This window comes from Strix aluco, chromosome 2 (genome assembly GCF_031877795.1).
Source record: "Strix aluco isolate bStrAlu1 chromosome 2, bStrAlu1.hap1, whole genome shotgun sequence".
Classification (NCBI taxonomy): Eukaryota; Metazoa; Chordata; class Aves; order Strigiformes; family Strigidae; genus Strix; species Strix aluco.
The window spans coordinates 5,143,728-5,156,726 of record NC_133932.1 but is presented as its reverse complement, the minus strand read 5'-3'; the positions used below and the strand labels follow the sequence as shown (position 1 = coordinate 5,156,726).

General features: G+C 39.0%; 1 protein-coding gene across 1 annotated transcript in view; it reads right to left on the bottom strand.

Moving 5' to 3' along the window:
* Window positions 1–12,999, bottom strand: part of SLC22A15 (solute carrier family 22 member 15) — a 42,383-nt gene that overhangs the window by 10,400 nt on the left and 18,984 nt on the right. The window contains exons 5-11 of the mRNA XM_074808732.1: window positions 12,793–12,922; window positions 10,868–11,083; window positions 9,409–9,549; window positions 8,550–8,635; window positions 6,386–6,506; window positions 5,366–5,438; window positions 1,886–2,074 (exon numbers count right to left, since the gene is read on the bottom strand). Coding sequence (XP_074664833.1) covers window positions 1,886–2,074; window positions 5,366–5,438; window positions 6,386–6,506; window positions 8,550–8,635; window positions 9,409–9,549; window positions 10,868–11,083; window positions 12,793–12,922 — 956 coding nt within the window. The remainder of the gene's footprint in view (window positions 1–1,885; window positions 2,075–5,365; window positions 5,439–6,385; window positions 6,507–8,549; window positions 8,636–9,408; window positions 9,550–10,867; window positions 11,084–12,792; window positions 12,923–12,999) is intronic.

Below are 12,999 nucleotides of genomic sequence, written 5' to 3'. Positions count from 1 at the left end.
AATTCTACATCTTTCTTACAGCAGCTTTGTAAGACCTCTCCATGGCCTTGTCGAATAGGGTTAATGTTTAACAGCCTTCCATTTTATCAGCACTTTCTTTGTGAGCTTTAAAATAAACCCCTAATGTGTCACAGTCACTCCAGATACAACCTCACTGAAGTTACAGGTTTACTTCAGGACTGAACCAATGACTTTTTCATTTGGATTCAATAATTTTTATCTGGAGAAAAGTGTTCCTGAAGAGTGGTGTTTTGGGTTTTTTTTCTTTTGTAGATCCTGTTCAGGTTGGGATTTTTAAGAAGCCTCCAGAAGCAAGGAAGATTTAAACCTGAGAAGACTACTTGACATAAGTGAACCAAGTTGTGCAAATACTGATAGACAGACAATACTTGTCACCCCAAAGGGCAATACTGACCTTACTTGGTTAGAAAGGAAAACAAAAATGTGACTTTCCCCCCTCTAAGTTGTAACACCTGCACTGTTTGCTAGAATTGTCTTTTGTTAGTAAGCCATCTGCACAGTTAAGATGTAATAATGATGTAATTACCAAAATAACAGCTGGTGTAAACTTGATGTAAATGTGTATGATGGATTTGCATAGCCAGCAACAGTGTGGTGCCATAACACATTATCCAGTATGGTTAAAAATGTTTATAAAATGTGCATATAAAGTAGCTAAAGTATAAAATTGTTTCAGGGCTGCCTCTTTCAAGCCTTCTTCAAGGATGCTTTTGTCGCTAAACTCTGCTGTCCTGTCAAAAATTATTACAGCTAAAATTGGTAAACAAGGCAACATGTTGAAGCCTTTGAAAGGAAGCAACTGTTCTCATTCTAGAAATAAATGTTACTCTGCCCCCTGGTTTCTGTGAAAGAAAGTTTATGACTACCTGTGAATCTCAGACTGCTTGACCAAAAATGAATCAAAACCAATCAAATGAAAGTAAAAGGTTTTTTAAGGATTCTGTCTCATCTCAGCCAAATGGGACAACTAACATTTTTTGTTATGAGTTGCCCTTCAAGTCTTCTGACCACTTATTCAATTTTTATTAGTCCACTGATACTTAAAATTCTGGGATCAGGATTTAAACATTAAAACCTTACTCAAATTCTAACACCCGCTTCCAGCTCTCTAGTTACTTCTCCCTAATACCACTCCGTTCACAGAGGAGCAGCCACGTAAAAAAACCTCCACGGGACTGGAACATGTTACACACCTCAGGAGATGTCCAGAAGTTTGACAAAATGAAGTATGAAGTGATATGAAAAAACAATATTCAAGGAAACCTCACTGAAAACCATCCTGCTGCCACATTTATTTATGCTTATGCCTGGGAGTTTTGTAGTTCCAACGTTTTCAGCAAATCTCATTTCCTTCCCAGAATCAACAGTGGTGTAGATCTCAGAGGTTAGTCTAGCTTTAATCCATTTAAAGGCTCTTTAAGATAGACCTAACAACTGACATTGCAGAACAGCCAGTGCAGGTCAGGGCAGAAGTACAGCGTGCAAAGAGCCCATCACAAACAGGCTTGTTTTCTTTAGCATCTAAGGCTTCTCAAACTTCAATGGCCAGCTTTGCATGAAGCATGCTGCAGCAATCCGTCTTAAGAGATTAAAGAGGCACAGACACCACCGAGTCCTTTATCCCAAAGGAAAAGATTGTAAGCTTTTGGCCTTGAAGGGATGAATTAACCCAGCTATGTTTCAGCTTGCATTTCCAGACAACATTTCAGATGTGATGGTAAGGCTACTAAACTATCTTCTGTACCTCCTTGGGGCCTATTCTCCACAGGCCAAGAATCGCTATCCCCATCTATTTAGAGTGGCATATTCGAGCTGACAGCTGAAAAACACAACAGAAAAGTACTAAGAAAAAAAATGAATATACCTGTGAGCCATCCAGGGCTTGCAATGACATGGCTTCATCACCCAGCCTCCAGTACGAGCATACCTGCAGATCTGAAATAGTTTCTAGCAAAGGGCTGTTTAAGGTCTCTGGCAACAATAAACTTAAGAGTCCAGACAAAAGACCAGTCGCTCCAAACACAATGTAAGGCAGAGACCACTGTACAGATTTCTGGAAAAAAGGAGAGAGAGTGTTAGGTTGAGATCAGTTCTCTCTAGTTCATACTGCATATTAAAGTACTTAACGCTTGCCAGATGGAATGGTTGTAAAGGTTATGTTCATATTTAGCATAGAAGTTATCAGTCCTACTTTTTTTTTTTAAACCAATATTGTCAATTGTATCTTATCAATACTATTAGATCCACACAGATTTTGGGATGGACTTTAAAAAGAAATGCCTGTTGAATTTATATTCAGTTCTTGTCCGTAACATATGTACTTTTTAACACACGCAACATCTCTTTGTAGCAGGGAAGGTATATTACAGAATCACAGACAGGCTGGTTCGAAAAGATCTCTTGAGGTCATCCAGGCCAAACACCTACTCTAAGCATGACTACAGCCAATAGTAAGCCAGGTCAGTCATAGCTTTGTGTAACCAAGTACTGAAAAAACTCCAAGGATGGTGATTCCCCCTCTGAGTAGACTGTTCCAGGGCTGCATTAAGCCTCTCAAAAGAAGTATTTTCTAAATTTCCTATCTAACCCCCAAGCCAAAATCTGTGGCCACTGACCCCTGTTGAACTGTTCCACACTGCTGGGAAGGTCAAAGGTACAATATTCTCTCAAGCTTTCATCTGAAGCCATGTGCTCTAGGCCCCTGACCATCTTGGTTACCCTCCACTGGACCCTCCCAGACTTTTCAACGTCCCCCTAGAACTGGTAGGGAACACATACTGAATTGGGTCTGATGTAGCTCAGTGTGAAGTTTGCCTGTTTGTGAGGAGAGGACACTACTACCTCCCTTTTAACTTGTCATCCACTGTTGTACCCTGGTCTCTTCCAGCAAGGCTGCTATTCAGCCAGTTGGTTCCCAGCCTCTACTGACCATCTAATTAGTCCACACCAGAAACCGAATTTTATTCTTGTTAGCCTTCATGGGATTTCTGTTGGCTCAAAAGGTCCCACTGGGGTCAAGATCTACCATTTGGTGTGTCAATCATTCCTTATTTTGCACCCCCTAAAAATATGAGGAGGATGTATTCTGTCTTATCTTCTACTTATCACCACCCACCAAATACCAAGCCTGTCGCTATCCCTTTGAGGCTGGTGGTCTATGCAACATATCAATCTAATATTCCTTTCATCCAGGACACACTTCCTCAGCTTCCAAACAAGAATGTTGTGGGACAGTGTCAAAAGCCTTACAAAAGCCCTTCCCGCTCTCCTCCCTTTCCTCATCCGTATTACCTTCTGTGATGAAATGGCTGACTACCAAATCAAACTGGCTGAGAATGAATTGTCCTTAATAAATTCACATTCACTGATCTTAATTACCTTCTTGGCCTTCACATGCTCAGAAACAGACTCTGAGAGGTCATGTCCCATGATCTTCCCAGAGACCGAGGCTGAGCAGCTGAATCCACCTTCTGATCTTAGAGACTCATGTAGCATTAGCTTTTTTTCCCCACAGTTATCAGTAACCTTTCTCTACAACAACAGCTTATCACAGATGACAGACACTTGCCTCACTATCACAGCCAGCTCTTTTACCACCTCTTAGGGAATGGAAATGGAAAGCTTTCTGCTTTCAGTGTTCTTGAACCTACTGCTCCTCCACTGTTTGCTGGCCCTCTGCTTCCTCAACTGTGCTGATATGGGTCCTGGGGTCAGGCTTTGCCTATGAAGACTAAAGCAAAAGTGTTAAGTATTTCAGCTTAATCCATCTCATCCACCAATAGCATGTCCATCCCATTCAACAAGGGGCTAAACATTTTCTCTAAACTTCCTTTAGCTGATGGAATCCCTATTTATGTTCCTTGCTAGTTTTAGCTTCAATTAAGCTTTGGTCTTCCTGTCATCATACCTGACAGCCTAAATAATGTTTATACTCCTCCTTTGGTGCCTGTCCCTGTTTTCACATGGCTTGTTACAAAACTACACTGGGCAAAGGTGTGTGCAAAAGTATGAGTCATCTACAATATAGCTCCAAAATGTGTACATTCACTTTCAGATGTCTGATAAAGCAGGCTCAGCTAAAAAAAGGCAAGAGTTTCACTGTTTGTTTCAAAAAATCACTTCGTATAGTAAAGAGCAGTTCCAAATTGAGAAAACAGGCTGTGATCAAATACAAGAGCAATATTTCATCTCTCATCTCAGCAACTAACTTTTCACATTTCCATCCTTTTTATAAGATCACCAGACGAGATACTGAAAATGCATTAAAACAGCTGAAATTCCAAACCACAAAAATTCTTAATTCTTTCTTCAAATCAATGTTCATTTGTTATGTAAAACAGAGCTATCTTCACTTCCATGGTACCCCTTAAAATGGGATGATCCAAGCTTTAGGTCTCCTGCAGTGCCAAATCTCTGCTAGATACAACATAATGGATGCCCCAACCGCTACATAAAAGCTGTCTCTTAAATTTGCCTGGGAGACCTGCACCAGTCTTGGCTTTGCCTGTTGTACCCTAGAGGTGCTCACACTCTCACCTCCCCAGTGTTTCATTCTGCAGATTACAAGGCTCACTGTGCTCATCTGCCCTTTTGCTAGCCCTCTGCCTGACGTAAGATGGCAAATAGCAGAGGAAAGTTATTCCAGATGAAATCTGTCGCATTAAAGGAATTGTCACTTGACCTCAGCACGCACTTTGTGTGAGAAACTGGCACACTCTTTTACCTGCATAGGCATAAGACTATAGAGCAAAATAACAGTATCATCCCCATGTTTCATTCTTTAGAATTTTTCTTTGCCTTGACAGACTGCTGTGAAGTTTCTGTCCAAAAACCTCGCTGGTATATTAGGTCTACACCTCATCTTCCTTAATTGAAAGATAAAGCACTTTGCTGATAATTATAATCCATGGATATTCAGTGAAGTGCACTGACAGTAAAACCAATTTACTCTCAGAAATATGAGTTATTGAGCCCATATGCTTTATCTTGATGCAGTAGACCTTTTGACTACATGGGGTTTTTGCTATAGCTCGCTTAAGGTTTTAAAATTGAGTACTGCCATCTTGGTATTTTGAAATCACTGTATCGCTGAAGTCCACTAGCTAAGTCCCAAAATTCTTTACAGGGCTAAAACACTTTCTGAACTAAGTAATGTTGAGTTTTTGTCTACTCACACAGATTATATCACAATGCCTTCGACCTACCACAATACTGTTAAGCCACACTATTTACATATCTTAGTTTATACACATAACTTATCCAAAATATTCCGACCTCTTTAAGCCTCTGATACATCAGAGCCACAAAATTAAAATATACATAACAGTGGGAAATTCAGACAAACCAGTGAAGGGACGAAAGGAGCAATGATTCCACCAACACGGGAAAACATGGAGCAGGCACCCATTCCAACGTTCCTAAGAAAACAAAAATCATTAATCAGTGACATGTGCACAGGAGAAATTGTGACTTTTCAAAAATGCCACTGAGAGGAAAAAAATAAATCTCAGTCGTGACCCTGACCACATGAACTGGCAAAGAAAAGTCAAACATAACTGAAAGCTTCCCAAGACAGGAATTAAAACATATGTTTTGTGCTTAAAGAGAAGCAAAAATCCTCTGCATATTCAGAATTCTAACATACATACACATATATAGAGAAAAAAAAGTGCTATTTCAGTTAAAGCATCTTGTCTCTGCCTGAAACTTTGGCTAAGTTCCTTTATCCAAATGCAATTTATCAGCAGGTTTGCTCATTAAAATCCCACAGTATAGTTTCACTGGTGGCTGATGATCGACAATAATACGTGGTTAAAATATCTATTAAAAATTGCACCCATATGAGAGTTGCTTTTGTCTGCTCTGTCAGCACCAGCACGGGGTACTTCTGCCTCTAGTGAGTGAACACTTACTGTTGCTTACATATGGCCTACAAAGCATCAAGTTACTTCTACAAAGCTTATTAGCCAGCCATCTTCAGTGTTGCTGGTTAAGCAAGCATGAATGTTTAATAGAGTTGTCTGGTTTATAAAGCACAGAAAAAGTTACAAATATCACTCATTAAATAAATATCAGCAATACTATTGCTATCCTCATCAGCGAAGAGAGGACTGTGAGCATACCAAGCAGCCAAAGGACTATTTTACTGTTATATAAAGAATATGGTTAGTCTGAAGAGAACACTGCAAATTTGAGGGAAGAGGAAGTGAGAAGAGGATAAGGGAAGAAATTTAGCATACAAAACTACAGATAATCATTTTATGTAACTATGAAAAGGTATACTTAATAGAAAAAAAGTAGAGAAGTAGAAGGTGATCAGGTAAGAGAACCAGAAAACAAAGACCTTAAAATTAACTTGTGTTACCTGATCACTGTGGGATAGAGTTCTGACGTGTAGATGTAGACAATGTTAAATGCAGCACTGATTGTCAGTTTCCCCAGCAAAGACAGAGAGCGACTATTCACCACTGCAAACACTCCAGTATCTGACAGAGAAAATGTGACCCTTGTAAGGCACTTAAATACATCTCCGTCATAATTTCAATCACGCAACAGTATGGAGTGAAAAGGAATCTGCTGAAGAACTTGCTATGACAGCCAAGCATTCTTCTATTAAAGGACAGGATTTGTCAGAGGTGATCTGTACCTTCAGAACTCTAAAAACTCAGGAGAATCCAAGAAGCCTTCTTTTAGGTGGCAATAGCAGGAACCATCCAACATAATTTATATTCTGTGTCTACAGATTTATTACCTTTACCTGTGCAATCAAATTTGTACAAAGAGGAAAACTCTCTACTGTGAAAAAATAACTGAAAAAAATTGATTTTAAATTCACATCAGACTTGCTACTAGGCCAAAATTGTGTCCATTCTATTAAATATAATCCAATAGAAAAACTGTGTTCCAGAGACCACGGAATGGAACTATTGCTCAGTACCAGCAAAAAGAGGAACTGAGTTTTCCTTTCCTTGTCCTCAGTGTTACAATAATCATCATCTTCAAAGCACTAAAATTCCGCATTAAGGCTCTACTAAAGCATCAAATTTTAGAAGTGTAAGATAAAAATCCTATAAACATAGTAAACGCTGAAACTAAAACTCAACATTTTCTGAGTCTACCACTAACACAATACTAAACTAGTTCTCTCGATAAGTTGAAGAAAAGAATAACGGACACGTTTTTCAAAAGCGAGCAAGTTTTTTTAGTAACAAGAGCCCTATTCAGTGTCATTTCCATAGTGTAACACGTTTCTAACATTATTACTCTGGAAGAAAAACCAAAGACAGAAAAACACTGTAAAGGAACATACCAAATATCCCATCCAGCTCAGTTTTGTCAGAACAACCAGTGCTTATTCACTTATACTGGGCATCAGAACACGCATTAAACACCTCCCAAGGAAGGAAGGCTACAGCGTAAGCCGTTACTGCTTTGAACAAATCATGCTCAGTAGAGACAGGTGCTTGCTTCTGGCCAGTTAACCATTTCACTTCCTAAGGCACCTTACTCCTGGCTGACTTTGGCAGCTCAGCACACAGCTGATTTCCTGCAGTCTTGCAGTTCTGTCCTCTGAAAATCTTTCTTTTCACATGTTATACTTGGACTGATATGCAAAAACTGCTTGATGACTGCTACCAGCCTAACCAGAGTGTCTAGGCTCAAGCATCTGGAATACTTCTGGAAACTTGAGTTGCACCCCTTTAAAAAAGTTTTACCTATTAGATTCATCTAGAGCAACTTATGCACTCTCTCATCATAAATGTTTAATCTTTTTGAATCACGCTTCGAATGTTCGAAGCATTTTCTCTCCTCATGACAGGTGTTATACATGCACAGATCTTACAAGCCAAGATGAATTTATATATCTCGTTTTAAAATGAAAAATTGCTCACTGTGCAATTTTGCTTCCATTATTTTGAAAACCATTCGAAAATGAAGGAACATTAGTGTGTCTTTACAAAAAAGACAATTCATTTCACATTTCTTAAACACCCCTTGCTTCAGAAGATTTTCAGAATGCTCCCTGAACTGTAAGTTATGTGCCACATTACTAATACTACAATCACACCAGTCTTGAACATTACAGAGCAGTGAGGAAAAGATAGAAACTTGCCCCAAAATTCAATTCTTAGGATCTTTTGACATTGGTCTTTCACTTGGAGAGATACATACAAGTTGCCTGGGTACTACTTACACTGACATATCATTTAGCTAATGGAGATAATCACAAAGAATGACGTTTCATGGGGTAAGTCACAAACACTGGAAAGAAGTGATTGGCGTGATCAGAAGTAAAAGGCAGAATCCAAAGACAAAAGTTCAATTCCAAACCTTTCTAACAAGCTTTCCTTAAGGTCTTGGGAAGGTTGCTGCTTATACTTTTTGTGACTTAGCTTCTCTGGCTTCAAAAATTGACACTCACATGTAATATGAGCCTAATCTACTGGCAACCATCACATTCTTAGGCTGTAGGATGCTGTGTTTACCAATTCTTATCGCATACTTCAGAAATAAGAGGAAATATTTACCTTTCTTTTTAGGAAGAAACATGACAATAAGACAAGCCAATCCTCCCAGGAACAGAAACGCACTCAGTGTTCGCTTCCGACCAAACCTGATGTGCAAGGATAACAAAGCTTTATTCTGCATTAGATCTGTAGCTTCCAGAGCAATGAGTCCTCTAAATTCACGTTGTCTCTATTTGCAGTTGGAAATTCTGAACGCCATCTCCCACAAACACTTCCTCTCACGCTGCTTTTAAACAAGCTTCTACTGCACTCTTAAAACGAGCACCAAGAAGTCTTTATGCAGCAGCTGACAATTTCTAGGATTTTGATTTGCTTCCCACTGTGTGTGCACGTTTGTAAAGCTCCTCAGGAGACATGTAGAGAAGAGATTGGGAGGTGAATTCTACAAAAAGTGAAAGACATTGTCCAGAGTATCACGGCTCAGGAAAAGGCTAAATATCTGAATCAACAGCTCTGCTCACATGCTAGTGCACACAGCAGCTATTACACAAAACCACGCGACAGCTTCAGTTGAGTTTAGTTGCAACAGCTTTGAGGTAACAGCGAGAATGGGGATTAGGAGACAGAGGTGGGAAGAACGCCATCTCGTGTTAGCATGGAGTCAGCACAGCGAGGTTCGACTGATCTAAGAGATCAGCCTCATCTCCGAGCCAAATTTAGATGGCTCATCAGTGAGTGAGCTACTGAGAACAAGCTAAACTGTTATTTGAAATAAAGATGTATCACTGGCACTTTCAAACTGAAGCAGGAAGCCCCACACAACGGATATAAACTAGGAGAATGCAATATACAGGAAACCTATCTGAGAAAAATTGTAACAACACAAAACCCTGAATGGGTTAATAAATTTCATACTTACCATTTTTGGTTAATCAAGTAAATACAGATTGGGTACGCTGGGATTTCTATCAACCCTGAAAGGGCTAAATTGGCATAAATACTTCCACCTAAGTCACCCACATTAAGGGTAAGACCGTAGTAAACCAAGCTGCACACAAACCTGCAAAAGACAGAAAAAGAACAAAAATCAGAGTTGCTGCTTTGCCTGCAAAATCAAAGCATTGGTCTGACACAATACACTGCAAACTATATTTAGCGTTTCAGAAGATGAGTCTAATGTTTCTCTACAAATGTACGATGCTGTCTAGGTAAAGAAACTATTTTTGTCTCTGCACAGACCCAAATCCTCAGTTAAACTTAAGACTACACATAAGAACGTGCATAAACCAGAATAAAGTTAAAATATGATCATGATTGTGTTCGACTTGAGAAATTATGTCATTGCCCTTTTTGTTTTTATGAGGTTTCACTTGCATCCATACTTTTCCAATTGTGTGTAAACACCTTCTCGAACAGTTCAGATGATACTTCACCTTCTTTTAATTTCTACATCCTGGTGCAGTTTTATCCATTTTCCAACTCTGATTTTTTTATTTTTCTTTTGTAACCCTGACTGGCTGTCATCTTTACAGAGAGGAAAGGAACATGTCACTAATTCATTCTGCAGGAAATCAGCAATTCTCATTTAAGGAACAGAAAAATCAACTATTCTGTAGCAAGCTTTTGGAAAAGCAACAGGAAAACAGCTCTGTGTTATCTGCTGACAAAAATAATGCCATTTGTTTTTTTTCTTAATCAATACATCTTCTCCAAATATATGCATTATAAAAACAACTGTATGAACAGTAATGCCAGAAGACTCACTTACCACATCACACATAAGGTTTATTTCAAAGAAGCAGCAAAAGAGCTCAGGGTTAGCAGAGCTCTCTGAAAAAAAACAGGCACTTTTGGAGTTAAACGTCTACTTATGACTAGAGGCAGCATCATGGGTTCCTGCTCCTTCCTACAGCAACTGCTAGCACTGGCAGCACTTTCTCTTAAGAAAATAAACACATTCAACAGACAAGGTAGGCCACCCACCTGCTAACAGGCTCCTTACACACAAAACAAAGACTAATTCTTGTGACTGAAAGTACTGACAGAGCACTAGGCCAAAGAGGAGGACAGCATGACTAATCTCACCAGCCTTTCAGGGTCAGAAAGGGAGAGGTAGTTCTCAACTATTTTGAGACTCAAGAAGCATGACAGAAACACAAAGATAAAACACCTCAGAACTAGACCGTAGAAATGGCTTCATGTTAGAAATGCATTAAGGAAATACTATAATACAAGGATCCTTTTTAGGTACAGTGTCCCTAATAATACAGGCTAAGACTAAGTACAATCTGCAGGTTGAGCCAATTCTCAGCAACATGCTCTCTCAAAGACTTAGAGACAACAGGAGCACAGCAGGGCCTACAAAATATTTCAAGTACCAGGTAAACATCATGATCAAGGTGCGTCCCAAGAGAATCTTGTATCGGAACAGATCCAAGAAGCTGCCAGCCTCTCTGGAGCTCCTCTCTGCTGGGAGTTTTAATGAAAAAGTGCACTTCTGCTTGCGGTTCCGCTTCGCAATGAGGTAGAGGGCATCTTCTGCTTCATTCAGCCGGCCTTGTGAGTAAAGCCAGCGGGGGGACTCTGGAATGAATCTGAAACACACACACACATACACAGACAGCTTTAGGGTTTTTCTCTTCTATGAGACTGGACTTGTCTACAGAAATAAGGCTGAAATACATTTTCGTATAAAAAAAGAATTTTTCAAACAACCCTTCAGGTATAAAATTCACTTACTGAAACAGAGACAAAGCATGATGAAAGGAAAGGGAACGTAAGTCATATGTAATTTAGATACCAAGAAATTACACTGAGTATATACACACACCATAATACAAGTTACAGTATCATTAGGACCCTGTCTTCAGAGAATTCAGAGGCGCCACATTACTACAAGTAACACAGGATGTTTTTGTAACACCAACTAGTTGTCTTCCATTTTCCAACTTTTTCCCAAATTCTTTCCTGTAGCCAAGAAAGCAGAGGCTGTGCAAAGACTGTGCTCTTGCTCCCTATGTGCACTGTTCACTTGATAGGTCTATAACTCCAACACAGCCTACAAAACAAATCTATTATTTTCAGATTCCCAGAGCTAATTTAAACTTCAGTCTTTTGCCAGAAGGTTAAGATTTTTGCCTCTGACCTGGGATAACATTTTTCCTTTAAATTTAAAGGAAAGTGATTCTGTGCTTTTATAAAAGAAAAGAGCTTAGAAAGGAACATGTTTTCTTCCCCATGATAAAAAAAAATAAATATCTGGTAGTATTTTCTGCACAGAGTAATTTTTAAGCAATGTGACAGGGAGACAATGTGAAATCTGGAATAAAAAAAAATCCTTTCTTACAGTAAGATAGGCCTCTGAACACAGCTCTGAAGTCCCAAGAGTAAAGCACTTCAAAAAATTGTACATATCACTCTGAAAGTTAAAAATTTTTTTCCAAAGGCCCCAAACACCACTAAATTTTGAAACTTCAAGTGCCATCTCTGCCCTTCACCTCATGAACAGCCTCTAAGACCTTTCCCTGAGTTCTGATGCTTCCTTTGAAAGGGTGTGTTGATTCTTCAGCAGAGAGCTTTATTCAAAGAGTTAGTTACTGAAGTTAAATAGTTGTTGGAAGGAAAAAAGCCTTAATTTAAACAGCAGCTAAAGTTATTTTCTTCTTTCAGTTACTGAGGTTTTGCTATCAGGAAGTATATAAGAAAAGAAGTGCATACTGCATCATATAGCTTTCAGTGCTGAAGTCCACAGACATAAAACCCCTACTATCTTAACAAAGAAGCCATCCTCCTATCCACATATGAAAAATAAAAGGAAGGTGCCCATTTTTTCCTTTTGCATGTCACCTTTAAGACTATATGTGCAAGCAATGTTGATGGTGTTCCTTCTGTGTAATTATAAGAGAAACATCATGTTATCACACAACTGCAAAAACATTTTTGTGTCTTTTAACATGTATATACAGTGTCTTGTAGCATACCAGACAACACTTTAGATCATCTACATGTACCAGTTAAAGAATAGGATGGGCTTCTACACCACTCTAGAGACTTTCCCATCTAGAGTAATAATCCAGACACAATACAACGTACACTTACATTTTCAAATACTGCAGCACCGCTATTTAAAGAAAGCACAGAACTTGGGGTGGTAGAGGTTGAAATACCTTAGTTACACCATTTCATGCCATCCTATAAAGGCACCTTGACTTAGTAGTTTGGTTTGTTCTTTTATTTGTTTGTTTGTTCTTTTTCTTATTTTTGACATTTTTCTTGATGAAACTTGGTTTGAAAAATAACTTACACAGAGAGAAGAAAGACGACTGTTCCTTCCAGGTTAACCACAACAGCCAGAGTCCTCCAGGACCGAATGAAGTACCCTAATAAAGCATACTGGGCAATTCCCACAGCAAAGAACAAGCCACCAATAGATCCTAACATACAATTAAAAACAAAAAACATTATCACTCCCTTAAGGAACATTATGAACTCTCAACACATGGGATCAGAC